Raw genomic sequence first — 14,943 nt, 5'->3', positions numbered from 1 at the left:
TGCTGATGGTCAATGATGTGATGTAAAAGGTCTGATGCGCAGCTCCACTGCCTGCTATCCATCGGCTCCTAACAGCTCCTGCTCTACTCCCAGCCTGCTCTAGTTGTGCATCGTTGGACACGGGCTGCTGACATGGAGGATGATGTCACATCCTGTGTCTTTAAGAAACCATGGAGTCACTGTGACAGAAGTCCAACAGAACCAATCCCTAAGGAATACTGATACAGGCTGTGATATGGGGCTGGGCCGCTGATCTCAACTTTCAAACTGAGACTGCACCTGTGTTCTCAAGCACAAAGGGCCATGAGTTTTCCTTCACCTTAACGTGACTGAGTGAAATCTCCAGGCCTAGTTAGTTATAGGCTCCAACTATGGCCCAGATATTGTGCTGAGCATGGTTGTGTTCACTTGGCACGAAATGGAAGAAAATGCTCAGTAAAACACTATCTGAGCTTGGCCAATAAATGCTTGTTTTCATTCGTTCCCCTCAGCACACGCTGACAGGCCACAGCGGGAAGGTGCTGGCGGCTCGCTTTCTCCTGGACAACGCTCGTATCGTCTCCGGGAGCTACGACAGGACTCTGAAACTGTGGGACCTGCGCAGCAAAGTCTGTAAGAGTTGACTTTTTTTCTTATCCCCTTTTAGTTTTAGCATTTTGTTTGTTCCTCCTTGTCTCTGGTTCCCCTTTTTTAAAGGATTTGTATTTTTTCAGCCACACAATGGCTTTTAAGATTTTAACGCAGATGGTGTATGGTCTACTCATTGCGGATTAGTTTTTCTTGTTAGGAACCCCCAGTCTGTTTCTTCCTCCAGGCATGAAGACTGTGTTTGCTGGGTCCAGCTGTAATGACATAGTTTGCACAGAGCAGTGTGTCATGAGCGGCCATTTTGATAAGAAAGTGCGATTCTGGGACATCAGGTGAGTGTGGAGGGATAGTCCCCATTTTTAGATGGGGTGTATACATCCAACTAACCTTAAAGGGGCAACCCGCAGGGGAAACAATCAAGCGATTTCCCCGCCCCTAAGTACTGTGGGATAGGGCTGGAGAAATAGGACACCATCCATGATATCAAAATTAGTTTTTACCATATTTTGAGGTTTAGTGTTTTTGTACATTTACTTTGTAAACAGACATTGTAGTAAAATAACCTTATATTTGGGGTTCTGATGGGGTTTGTTTGAACTAAGCTCATGAGGTGTTTAAGTTATATTCTTCAAGAATCAAAAGGTACATATTATTAATTTCAAAGTCCGAAAATGGATGGCGTAACTGCAGATTGCCCCTTTAACCTGACAAACTGTAAACATAACCATATCCCTAGTAATGCTTAATGTATGCTTCCCATTTGTTTTTCAAAGTCTTCCATGAAATTAGCAGCAGCAGTACAGAAACTTCTCTCTGCAAATGCATTCTTCTCTCCTAGAAATTATTAAATTAAATTAAATTATTGTAATTTTGAGCAGTAAAATGCAAAATAATCAAAAACAAGGAAAAATAAAACTGGGAAGATATGTAAGTTTTTGGGTAAAATGTACATTTTACTGTACCCCCTTAAGACTATGATACAATAGCAATATCGCTGAGAAATGTTGCTGGAAATGGAGGTGTATGAGTGCACTAATGAGCAACATGGACATGAAATAGATTTCATATGAAGCACAATTTCAAAATTTCGCAATTTAAAATGTCCTAATCTCCTATAGCTTGTTATTGCGAGGTGACTGTCACAGCTGTACTGCGATTAATCAGCAAACAAGCAACAAGGGGTTGCCCTCCATCCACTGAACCTGCTGCTAGTCAGCTCCGTGGCAATGCAGACAAAGATAACTACTATATATTTAGCTAAGTTCTAACTTAAGCTAGTTAAACATACAAAAAAACTATCTAAAATGGAAAAATAAATGTAAATGGCTATAGCTAGCTAATCTACGTGGCTAGCTAGCTAATTTAGCCTGTCGGTCCCCCTGACTTTGCTTAAATTCCAGTTAGCATGCTAACTGATTAGCATGCACCCTACCAAACTTAAAAGTAGTACTCAAGCTAGAAAAGGGGTAACATGTTGCTCTCATGCTGCTATAGGGGAGTATCCAAATACTGGAAGTGGAGAACCCAGCTGGGGAAAATCATACATACCCAGTGTAATTGTGTCGTGGGCAATGGTTGTATAGGCCCTTTGCCTTGAGGGTAATTTTCTTGTCGTGACACTGGCTTTTTGTCCTGGGATGTATTCATTAGGAACCAAGCGGAAGCATACATGCATAAACTGGGAGGGACCTACATGAATGTGTCCAATAAACTTATTTTGCTATGGTGTGCTCTAATGAATGCCCCCCTCTCCTAACACTTATAATTTTTTAGCTTGTGGCGTCTAATGAATCATTTGATTGTTCGTTTTTTTGTTTAGAGCGGAGAGTATAGTCTGCGAGCTGGAGCTCCTGGGCCGAGTCACGTCTCTTGACCTGAACCACGACCGCACCGAGCTGCTCACCTGCTCCCGGGACGACCTGGTTAAGATCATCGACCTGCGCAGTAACGCTGTCCGCCAGACCTTCAGGTACGGGGACATGTCACTGCTCTAGTACTGTAGACTACATATCACTCACTTGACCGCCACACACCAATTGCTGTGTCAAGCCAGCGCTCAGGGTTTTCATTTAATATATTTAGTTATGGAGAGCCTCACCCATATTGTCAATTGAGCAATCGGATGCGTTGGCAGTCAGATTCTCTTTATTCTTATTGGTGAATATATGCTATATGTAGGCAATGGAATTGTCCTAATAGTGTAAACCCTGCATGTCTGGCACTCCAGGCACAATCAAACACTCAATGTATTTCAAAGGAAACCAAATACTATTTGAACCCAGGTTTGATGCGGATTAGTGGTGTTGGAGGTTTATGTTGCGTGTTCTCATCTCTCCTCCCAGTGCTCAGGGCTTCAAGTGTGGCGCTGACTGGACCCGAGTCACCTTCAGGTGAGTGACACCCTTTACACCAATATTGTGTCCCAAATGGCAACCTATTCCCTACATAGTGCTCTACTTTTGACCAGAGCCCATTGGGCCTGGTCAAAAGGAGTTCACTAGGTAGGGAATAGATTGGATTGTGTCCCAAATGGCTATCATTGGTTTAGTTTTACTAACATCGGTTGTGGTCAAATTCCCCACCTTTCTCCATGCAAGTGTGCACATGCTCACCTCTCCAACCACAGTCCCATGACTCCATTTGAGCCCCTTATTTTGACCCTACTATTGCCTTGTGTACTCCTCAGTCCTGATGGCAGTTACGTGGCGGGGGGCTCTGCAGACGGCGCCTTGTATGTGTGGAATGTCCTGACGGGCAAGTTGGAGCGCACCCTGGACAAGAACCACTGGTCAGTTTGAACTTCCGGAGTAGGATCAAGTCTTCCTTCCACACTGTTCTCCAGTCAGTTTTGCACTTTTTTTAATGGTTTCAGGTTCAGGATTTGAAGGTAAGCCATAGACCTGGATATACAGCTTTAGTACCACAAAGCCTGTTTTAACTTGAGCAGTGCCATTGAGGACTTTTACCATTTTGAGGTAGTGAACTGGGTGGGACTTTCTATGCAGTGTTTCCCATATAATTTTAGCTGTAGTGGCAAGGGTTCGGGTAAGGATTATCTAAGGGTCCCAGGGGCATGAACCACCTGGAGACTTTTTTGTATAAGGACTGAGAAAGGCAGTTCTGGGGTGTGACATTCTACTCAAAAATGTATGAAAATATAATTAAATAGGCTGAGACACAGGGTTAACTATATATATATATATATATATATATATATATATATATATATATATATATATATATATATATATATATATATATATATATATATATATATATATATATATTCATTTGGGCTAATCATTAGCTAGATCCCAAATTCTAAACATGATCAATGTGTTTAGTGTTCCACCAAAAACTTAACATAAACACAGTGAATGTGTTACATTTATCCCCCGGTCTCACCTATGCACACAGTGAATTATGGAGGCTAAATGCGCCTAAACCATGCTCATATACAGCACTGAGCGCTCCTTTTTAGGAGTTGAGAAAGAGTAGTAGCCATGGAAAGCTGGGATTCCCCTCTTTTTAACAGTCGATCAACAGCTTTCAGAAGATTACTGCAATTGCATTAAGAAATGTGCATTGACTGCTTATCAGAATACATGTTTCTCTCCTTGTGGCACTCGCAACTTGAATGCACCTCAAGGAATATTTATTCAGACAAGCTGACTAGGTAAATACCTCGGTAAACTATTCTACTATGGGGTTGTTGCTGTTCATTACTCTTGTTGGCAGAGGAAAAGTACATGTTGACAGTTCAAGACTCTTCAAAGTTTATATTGGCTGATACCACTGCTATGGGTTACGGAAATATCACCTGCTGCCGTCCTGGATGGAATTCTGTATCAACCAATATGAACTGGGTGGGTTGGGCCCTGAATGCTGATTTGGCTGAAAGCCATGCTATACCACTGGTGTGACACAACATCTATTTTTACTGTTCTAATTATGTTATTTTTTATTTTATTTTATTTTTTACCAGTTTCTAATAGTAATAAGGCACCTCGGGGTTTGTAATATTTGGCCAATATACCACGGCTCAGGGCTGTGTCCCAGCACTCTCCTCGTGCATAAGACCAGCCCTTATTTTAGTTATTTTTTATTTTCCCTTTATTTAACCAGGCAAGTCAGTTAAGAACAAGTTCTTATTTTCAATGACGGCCTAGTGGGTTAACTGCCTGTTCAGGGGCAGAACGACAGATTTGTACCGTGTCAGCTCGGGGGTTTGAACTCGCAATCTTCCGGTTACTAGTCCAACTCTAACCACTAGGCTACCCTGCCGCTGTATACCACATCCCCTCTGGCCTTATTGCTTAAATATACAGTGCATTTGGAAAGTACTCAGACCCCTTGACTTTTTCGACATTTTGTTAGGTTACAGCCATATTCTGAATATTGTTTTTTTCCCCCTCAAAAATCTACACACAATACCCTACAATCACTAAGCAAAAACAGGTTTTTAGATGTTTTTGCAAATTTATTTAAAAAAATAAACTGACATTTTGCATAAGTATTCAGACCCTTTACTCAGTACTTTGTTGAAGCACATTTGGCAGTGATTTAAACCCTTGATTATTCTTTGGTATTGTGCTAAAAGCTTGGCACACCTGTATTTGGGAAGTTTCTCCCGATCTTCTCAAGCTCTGTCAGGTTGGATATGGAGCGTCGGCTGGGACTTGTCCCGAAGCCAGTCCTGCATTGTCTTGGCTGTGTGCTTCTGGCCATTGTCCTGTTGGAAGGTGAACCTTCGCCCCAGTCTGAGGTCTTGAGTGCCCCAGAGCAGGTTTTTATCAAGGATCTCTCTCTACTTTGCTCTGTTCATCTTTCCCTCCATCCTGACTAGTCTCCCAGTCCCTGCTGCTGAAAAACATTCCCACAGCATGATGCTGCCACCCATGCTTCACCGTAGGGATGGTGCCAGGTTTCCTCCAGACTTGGCATTCAGACCAAAGAGTTCAAGCTTGGTTTCATCAGACTTGAGAACCTTGTTTCTCATACCATGAGTCCTTTAGGTGCCTTTCGGCAAACGCCATGCAAGCTGTTATGTCCCTTTTACTGAGGAGTGGCTTCTGTCTGGGCATTCTACCATAAAGGCCTGATTTGCTGGAGTGCTGCAGAGATGGTTGTCCTTCTGGAAGGTTCCCCCATCTCCACAGATGAGCTCTATCAAAGTGACCACCATGTTCTTGGTCACCTCCCTGACCAATACCTTGTCCCCTGATTGCTCAGTTTGGCCGGGCGGCCAGCTCTAGGAAGAGTCTTGGTTGTTCCAAACTTCTTCAATTTAAGAATGATGGAGGCTACTGTGTTGGACATTAAATGCTGCAGAAATGTTTTGGTACCCTTCCCCAGATCTGTGCCTCGACACAATCCTGTTTCAGAGCTCTACGGACAATTCCTTCGACCTCATGGCTTGGTTTTTGCTCTGGCATGTACTGTCAACTGTGGGACCTTATATAGACAGGTGTGTGTGTGCCTTTCCAAATGATATCCAATCAATTAAGAAGGTATAAATTAACTTTTAACAAGGCACTCCTGTTAATTGAAATGCATTCCAGGTGACTACCTCATGAAGCTGGTTGAGAGAATGCCAAGAGTGCAAAGCTGTCACCAAAGCAAAAGGTGGCTACTTTGAAACATCTGAAATATAAAATATATGTTTCCAGATGTTATTTCATTGTTGTGATGTCTTCACTATTATTCTACAATGCAGAAAATAGTAAAAATTAAGAAAACCCCTTAAATTACTAGGTGTCCAAACTTGTGTGTGTACATTTGGGGCAGCAGGTAGCCTAGTGGTTAGAGCGTTGGTCTTGTAACTGAAATGTTGCAAGATCAAATCCCCGAGCTGACAAGGTCTGTCGTTCTTCCCCTGAACAAGGTAGTTAACACACTGTTCCTAGGCCGTCATTGAAAATAAGAACAGTTAAATAAAGGTAAATAAAAAATTAACTTTGGCATTATGTGGTACTGTGTAGAGATTGACGAGGACAAAAGTATTTAATCCATTTTAGATTAATGCTGTAAAGTAAAAAGTCAAGTGGTCTGAGTACTTTCCAAATGCTCTGTACTCGTCAGCAAACATTCAATTACTGCAATGGCATTAAATCACCAACCGTGTTTTGCCTGTTCAGACAACACACTCCAGGTGGCAGTATGACCCCTTTGTTTGTTGACCGACTCATGGTAGAAGAGATTGTACTTTAAAATGAAGTTAGCCCTCAATGGCGCAGCCCATGCTGGCGCAGATGCAAGGAAAGGCACTTTTTCTATCTCTTTGGGGTAAGGTGCAACTTCTACCTGACACTCCCGTTATGCCGTCCTGCTCAGGTTTGACGTTCTGTTGTCTCTTCTCTCAGCTCGGCCATCAACTCGGTGTCCTGGTCGCCATCGGGAGCCTACGTGGTCAGTGTGGAGAAGGGCAGCAAGGCCGTCCTCTGGTCTGATATGTGATTGGCTTTGCTCTGCTCTGGCCCTCTGCCATTGGGTGACTGGCTCTGTCTGGACTGTTCAATGGAGGCACAGACTGGACGGGGGTTCCCTAGCCCCACCCTCTAACGGCCAACCCCTGCATCAACTTTGCCTCACTGGCATTGGACCATTCTGTGCTCCAATACGTTGGGGGAGTTGTTTTCTTACCTAAAGGAGGTCATCCGGTGGCCCATGGGTGGCAGCAGAACTTTGGTGTCCAGTTGAACGTGTCAGTGATGAGCCATGAAGGCAGAGTTTTCTCTTAAAGTTAAACAAAATTATATATCCATTTGAAATTATATCCAACCAAGGCAAGGCGAGTTAGACAGTTTAACTAAAAGATGACATTATAAAACAGTTGTTGCCAAATTGCCACTATAAACAGAGCTGGATTGTCTGGTTTTTAAGGCTGCAATTGGACACGTCGTTAGTTTTACAAGACCTTGGGGTGGGCAGAGGCTTTTAAAGTTTAAGTCTGTCTCCTGGGCCCACTTTTTCCATACTTATCTGATCGTATTTCGGTAATTGGATAGAATTAATCCGTAGAAATATAATTAATAGAAAACGTGCATCATTGACTTGAATGTAATGTTAGATTCATTCTATTTCTATGCATTTAATCTAAACAAATTGCCAAAATCCGATCAGGTAACTTTGAAAAACTGGGCCCAGGTTTCAGTTTTTAAATACAATTTCTTTTTTTGTCCTTAAAAAAAATGAATGCATGGCAACAATAACGGAAAGCATTTTGTGCAGTTCCCGGTCTTTCTAATGTAGCAGTGTTTCCATTCACTTTGCACCACCTTTGCTGTGTCTGAAATGGCACAAGGTGGGTGATTGGTTGGTTGTCTCCAACTGTATGGGAGCATTGAGTTGTTAAGTTAATACTGAAATGCTGTGCTCTTCAAACCTTGTCCTGGATACCCACAGGGCCTGTTATATAGCTCTGCACCAACACACCACAACAAGTTTATAAGTAGTTGTACCGGTGCTGGAACAAAAGCCTACACACCTCGTGGGTCCTTGGGACCAGGATTGAAGAACACTGCTGTAAGGAGTGAAACGTGTTGTGAACAAGAGGAAACACAATTCTCTAAAACAAACTCATGTGCCAATCACAATGACCATGCCCCCCATGTAACATTTAAACAGGGAATGCTCTGTTTGAGATGCTCTCAGAATGCTCTGTCTGGAATGAACCCACACACTTGGCACATCTGCTTAATACTATTTATTCAGGTGTTTGTTCAGTGTTATGTCCTATCAGTCACTGTCAACATTAAAAGAATGCAATGATCCGGTCTTGGAGGGCCACAGCATGTGCTGGTCTTTTTGAAATTCTGTTATTGATCGGTCAACTGTTAGACCCGTTTATTGGTCAGCTCACCTCGATTCCAGGGGTGAAATGCTGGGCCGCGTTCTGGAGGGATGCGTAGTTCAGGACGTTGCAAGATATGTTTCCTGTAGAGCTGACATGATTCCCCACTATAAAAGCATGTACAGTATGTTCTAATCTACATAATGTATTTGTATCGGAACTTTTATGTAGGCCTAAAGCTGACCCCATCGTCCAAAGACGTTAAGCAGATACTGTGGTCCTCCATAGCCTGGGGATTAGCGCCACTCCTTAACACTTGCATGCTGTTTTTGTTTGTTTTTCTTTTTAATTTCAATGGACTTGTTGACACATGACATATGTGTCATGTTTACATGATGCTGTTCTAAATATCAATGACTAGTATCTATCGTTCACCACATGGGCAGGGAACCCCAGTCCCGCAAGGATCACTCGGTCCAATGGGATCTGCTGACAAATGGCCAGGTTCAGTAGTGAAATATTGTCGAACATTGCAGGTAGAAATACTATAAATAGAATCAATGATTCCTTTGTTCAATATGTCAGAGTCATGTTCTACTTATTTCTATCTGAAAGTTCCACAACGTTGAGTCCTGAGGGGTATAGTACAAAGCAAGATCAATGCTTTAGCCAGCAAACTTGCCTAAATATTCTGAAAGAACATTTTTTTTTGAAGGACACGTTTGAAAATGCATGGTCTGATTAAACTAACAACCAGAAGCACATATCTTAGTTTAGATTTCCTAATGAGCCAGAAAATCTGATTATTTCTGTTTATCAAAGTTAGCTGGCGAACTCATTGATCCTGCTTGTAATATACACTTCTGCTGAAAGCACCCAAATTTGCACTTGTAATTTTTCCAGAGGGGAAAAGTTTAAGATAAAGTTTGAAGATCAATGGTGTCATGTTTTTGGCTTTGTTGGTCATCCACTCTGACAATAACTGGTGCAAACACTTAAATCTGGCCCAGAAAAGTGTCTTTCACTCATTAATAATGAAATGTTCACTATCTGATCTGAGTTGTATGAATACATGCCCTGGAGGATGCAAGGCACTGATAAGATCGAACAGGGGATTCTCTCTTAAGAGTGTTCTGTTGAAACAGGCCAGCATATCCTGCCCTCTTCGGGGTCATGTTCAGTAGGCACCAAATAGGAGAAAATGAACTGAAACCGGGGAGGACTATCTGGACTTGTCCAATAAGACAGCTAATTTTCGTTTCCCGTTTTATTTATTTTTTGTTCCATGTTCTTATGAACATGACCCAGGACTCCTTTTCCCACAGTTAACTCCAAGCTTCAGTCATTGTGTACAGGCCAGGGGAAGGGGAGGTTGGTTTTGAAATGTGCATGGTAAACTGCTGATCAGCAGTCCTTTACCCCACCCCTCTGCGATCAGCAAAAAGATTGTAAAGCTTAAGTTATATTATGTATGTATATGAAACATGTATGTGTTAATATCGTATGTATGTGTGTTATATCGTTTTTTGGAGTGAGGCAGATGGTAGCTGACTACAGATGGCGTGTGTCAATAAAATTACTATCTTACTGTTGGTGATGTGCACTACAACAAACTACAGAATTATTAGTCATATGAGAGATTCTATTTAGGCACATGGTCTTCTCAATACAGCGAACAGCTTTTCCACAATTTGTGTAATGGTTGCATGATCTTGGTTAGCCCGTAAAATATTCTGTGATTTGTTCTCTATTAGGTTCTGGGGATAAGCGTGTTAGAAATTGAGATTTCCTGTATGCAAAGTCCTCACCCTCACAAAAGGGAACTCTCAGCCTGTTTGTCATCCTTCGAACCAAAGCAGTTTGAGCACCGCCATCACCCAATCCTGGTAGGTCCACATAACCAATGACGAAACCCAAGAGCCGGCACTAATGCTGCTTGTTATCACACATCCCATAGGATGGTGACAGAATCTACGGTACCAGTTATGTTTAACTAAATCTGTCCACTAGAGATTAATGGGTGCATAATGTCAGAAGTAGTTTCATGGAAATGGCCTTTGCCAATCTGTTGCCTCAAAGTTGGAAGCACAGTATCGTCTAGAATGTCGATGTATGCTGTAGCGTTAAGATATCCATTCATTGGAACTAAAGGGCCTAGCCCGAACCATGAAAAACATCCCCAAACCATTATTCCTCTTCCACCAAACTTTACAGTTCACACTATGCATTGGGGCAGGTAGCATTCTCCTGTCATCCACAACTCGGATTCGTCTGCCAGATGGCGAAGGGGGATTCATCATTCCAGAGAACACGTTTCCAGAGTCCAATGGCGGTGAGCTTTACACCACTCCAGCCAACGCTTGGCATTGCGCATGGTGATCTTAGGCTTGTGTGCCATGGAAACCCATTTCGTGAAGTACCCGATGAACAGTTATTGTGCTTCCAGAGGCAGTTTGGAACTCGGTGAGTGTTACAACCGAGGACAGATGATTTTTATGCGCTTTAGCACTCTGCGGTCCCGTTCTGTGAGCTTGTGTGGCCTACCACTTCGCAGTTGAGCAATTGTTGCTCCTTGATGTTTCCACTTCACAATAACAGCACTTAGTTGACCAGGGCAGAAATTTGACTAACTGACTTGTTGGAAAGGTAGCATCCTATGATGGTGCCACGTTGAATGTCACTGAGCTCTGCAGTAAGGCCAATGTGTGGCTGTGTGCTCGATTTTTATAAACCTGTCTGCAACTGGTGTGGCTGAAATGACCAAATCCACACATTTGAAGGGGTGTCCATGTACTTTTGTGTGTATATATTTATAGCGTATCATGTTGATCTCATGGACTATTTTAGGCCCTGCATCCATAGAATTGTTGTCCATTTCCTTTCAGATGACACATTTGTGCCTGCATTAGGTCGTTGGAAAGTTTGATAATGTGTTTCAGAAAGGGGTCTGTTTTAGACACACTTATAGACACACTTATAGAATGTATGGTGCCCTATGGTAATATACTGGCAGAACACAATGGCCATGTTGTAGCAAACATCAAAAGCTTGCTGTGTGAATTATGTATTAAATAAGTTGTAACATGCAGATGGGCTTCAGTATTCTGGATGAGTTAGAGGTCTATGAGTAAAAGTGCTGATCTAGGAGAAGATTCCCCCCCCCCCCCCCCATGTTCATGTAATCTTATTCATTGAGACTTTAAATCAGAACTCCTACAGTGAGACACTGGACACATATGGCCACTGATGGCATAAGTTAACAGGGAGTTGCAGTTGAAATGCAGTGGTGACCCGCACCTGTGGGTTCATGCTCTACACACAACAGAATCAGCTAAGACTTTTCCTCAAGGGAAGTGTCTGTCGCAGAGAACGACAGTCTCGTCAAAGGTCTTTGCGTTGGCAGGTTTTCCAGGGAGGAAGAGCATCTCCGTCCAGTTATGGTTTAACTTGAGGTGGTGGGCTGATAATTAACCTGAGATGTGTGGTAGGGATAGATATGTCTCCTGTTTTGGACTGTTTTCCGACTGTTCTTCCTGTTCTATTAGGAGACTTCCAATAAGGCCAACTTACGCATGAAAAGGAACGAGGCAAAAGCCCTAGCTGCTCTTGGGCCACCACTCTGCTACCCTCCTGGGGGTGGCTGGTAGCCTAGCGGTTAGAGAGGCGAGCCAGTGGCCAGGGGTTGCCACTTCAAATCTCGGGTATGACGGGAAAAATCTGGCGTGCAGTGAGTTGGCAACTGTAGATTCCTAGATTCCATTGCCTGTCGTTGTGCCCTTGGCCGCAGCAGCACCTCTCCAAAAAAAAACCTGTGTCTTTAGGAGGGTTCGGGTTAAGAGCAGGAGTCAAGTTTTGGTTGAACCTTGTGTGGAATTGACCAATAAAGTAATCTTAAGTGTAACGCTTGGTGGCTGTCACGTGTATAAGGGCTGCTTCCCAGGGTAAAGTATTCACTTCAAGGAGAATAATCCAATTTAAGGAAGATGCCTCAATTCTACAATGCATCGGTGAGTAAAGCGTGTGTACCTTAGCATCTGATTGATGGGTGAATATGTTTTAGTGAGATTGTGGAACAGGATTGGTGATTTCAAATTGTGATTTTGCTTGCGCATGTGTAACCCCTCAATTCTTGACTGGCGCTACATTGCAGGACTGATACCCTGACTACTCTCCAGCGTTGCAAAATAAATTTAGAAATCTAGATTATTAAATTATTTAATCGACACTGCTCGCCCTTACCAACGAGCATCTTTTTTTGCCATGGGCTAAAATAGAAGTCAGCTTTATTTGTGATGCTGATCGCGCTGCAAGTCCTGCCTCTCCTATCTCCTCATTGGTTTATAGAAGCAGGTACCCACGTGCCATCTCATCATTGGTTATACCCATGTGGGTGACTGAAAGATGAACGGGGTCAGTGGCGGTAATGCACCTAATTTATGAAAATTGCCAAACTCGATATAAAGTCAAGAGAAGGAAAAGTCTGGAAGGAGAAGAGATGACTAGAAACGATTCGGTTGACCTGTTTGTGTGGATTAATTGTTGGAGTAGAGGTCCTTGTGCATTTCAGGTAAAATAACAACTCAATGTTTATATCCCTAGCTAAATAGGACAACTTGCTAGCTAAATTGACCATGTTTAATGCTTTTCGACCTGTCCCCAAATGTAATATAATTGGTTGTTTGTTTTTGATATTTTAATCTGCGTTTGGTGTAGGGGAAAAAATACATTTATTCGCAATACGGTTTGGGTTCCGTGAGACGCGCGCGCGCACACACAGAATCTTCGGGTTCAGGCGAGTGCCCCGTTTTATTGTAGTCTGGCAATGAAGCACGCAACAGGGGTTAAAGTTAGACTCAGACCATTATGAATGTAGATTCCTTCTGCTCTTGTACATGAAAATGTAACAGTTTCAACTGTCTTGACTGCTCGTGCTAACGTTAGTCAATGAGGCGTGAAATGGCTAACAAAGTAAACATTCAGAACGTTAGCTCAGATAGCATCAAGATACTGAGATATTCAAATATCTGAGTATGATCTTCAGTTTGATATAAATATACACTGCTTAAAAAAATAAAGGGAACACTTAAACAACACAATGTAACTCCAAGTCAATCACACTTCTGTGAAATCAAACTGTCCACTTAGGAAGCAACACTGATTGACAATACATTTCACATGCTGTTGTGCAAATGTAATAGACAACAGGTGGAAATTATAGGCAATTAGCAAGACACCCCCAATAAAGGAGTGGTTCTGCAGGTGGTGACCACAGACCACTTCTCAGTTCCTATGCTTCTTGGCTGATGTTTTGGTCACTTTTGAATGCTGGCGGTGCTTTCACTCTAGTGGTAGCATGAGACGGAGTCTACAACCCACACTACCCGCTCAGGTAGTGCAGCTCATCCAGGATGGCACATCAATGCGAGCTGTGGCAAGAAGGTTTGCTGTGTCTGTCAGCGTAGTGTCCAGAGCATGGAGGCGCTACCAGGAGACAGGCCAGTACATCAGGAGACGTGGAGGAGGCCGTAGGAGGGCAAAAACCCAGCAGCAGGACCGCTACCTCCGCCTTTGTGCAAGGAGGAGCAGGAGGAGCACTGCCAGAGCCCTGCAAAATGACCTCCAGCAGGCCACAAATGTGCATGTGTCTGCTCAAACGGTCAGAAACAGACTCCGTGGGGGTGGTATGAGGGCCTGACGTCCACAGGTGGGGGTTGTGCTTACAGCCCAAAACCATGCAGGACGTTTGGCATTTACCAGAGAACACCAAGATTGGCAAATTCGCCACTGGCGCCCTGTGCTGTGCTGTGCAACAGCTGTGCTGTTGGCCCTGGGTTCCTCCTAATGCAAGACAATGCTAGACCTCATGTGGCTGGAGTGTGTCAGCAGTTCCTGCAAGAGGAAGACATTGATGCAATGGACTGGCCCACCCGGTCCCCAGACCTGAATCCAATTGAGCACATCTGGGACATCATGTCTCGCTCCATCCACCACAGACTGTCCAGGAGTTGGCGGATGCTTTAGTCCAGGTCTGGGACGAGATCCCTCAGGAGACCATCCGCCACCTCATCAGGAGCATGCCCAGGCGTTGGAGGTCATACAGGCACGTGGAGGCCACACACACTACTGAGCCTCATTTTGACTTTTTTTTTAAGGACATTATTATCAAAATTGGATCAGCCTGTAATGTGGTTTTCCACTTTAATTTTGAGTGTGACTCCAAATCCAGACCTCTGTGGGTTGATACATTTGATTTCCATTGATAATTTGTGTGATTTTTGTGGTCAGCACATTCAACTATGTAAAGAAAAGTATTTAATAAGAATATTTCATTCAGATCTAGGATGTGTTATTTCAGTGCTCCCTTTATTTTTTTGAGCAGTGTATATTCATAAGGCACTTATACAGTTAGACTAGACATATGACATGTTATAGCACAAAAAGGAGCGGAGCTCAACTTTCTCCGTACCGTCTCTGCCCTAATCATAAATGAAAGGGAACTCAAATGATGGCCTCAACGTTGAACTTGACACAAGACCAATACCAGTTTATACCAGGTGGGGGCG

General features: G+C 43.1%; 1 protein-coding gene and 1 non-coding gene across 4 annotated transcripts in view; both read left to right on the top strand.

Moving 5' to 3' along the window:
• Positions 1 to 9,972, top strand: part of LOC139382186 (ATG16 autophagy related 16-like 1 (S. cerevisiae)) — a 53,243-nt gene extending 43,271 nt beyond the window's left edge. For all 3 annotated transcript variants that reach the window (XM_071126047.1, XM_071126046.1, XM_071126048.1), the window contains 6 exons: positions 492 to 612; positions 815 to 920; positions 2,408 to 2,557; positions 2,931 to 2,978; positions 3,275 to 3,376; positions 6,951 to 9,972. In XM_071126047.1, coding sequence (XP_070982148.1) covers positions 492 to 612; positions 815 to 920; positions 2,408 to 2,557; positions 2,931 to 2,978; positions 3,275 to 3,376; positions 6,951 to 7,044 — 621 coding nt within the window. In that variant the 3' untranslated portion in view covers positions 7,045 to 9,972. The remainder of the gene's footprint in view (positions 1 to 491; positions 613 to 814; positions 921 to 2,407; positions 2,558 to 2,930; positions 2,979 to 3,274; positions 3,377 to 6,950) is intronic.
• LOC139383211 (small Cajal body-specific RNA 6) lies at positions 8 to 275 on the top strand. The gene has a single exon (XR_011628710.1). It is a non-coding gene; the product is annotated as a small Cajal body-specific RNA 6 (non-coding RNA).
• Positions 9,973 to 14,943: the final 4,971 nt, after the last annotated feature.

The sequence above is a fragment of the Oncorhynchus clarkii genome, chromosome 24, assembly GCF_045791955.1.
Source record: "Oncorhynchus clarkii lewisi isolate Uvic-CL-2024 chromosome 24, UVic_Ocla_1.0, whole genome shotgun sequence".
Classification (NCBI taxonomy): Eukaryota; Metazoa; Chordata; class Actinopteri; order Salmoniformes; family Salmonidae; genus Oncorhynchus; species Oncorhynchus clarkii.
Note: the sequence above shows the minus strand (reverse complement) of the source record. Positions and strands in the feature narration are given on the sequence as shown.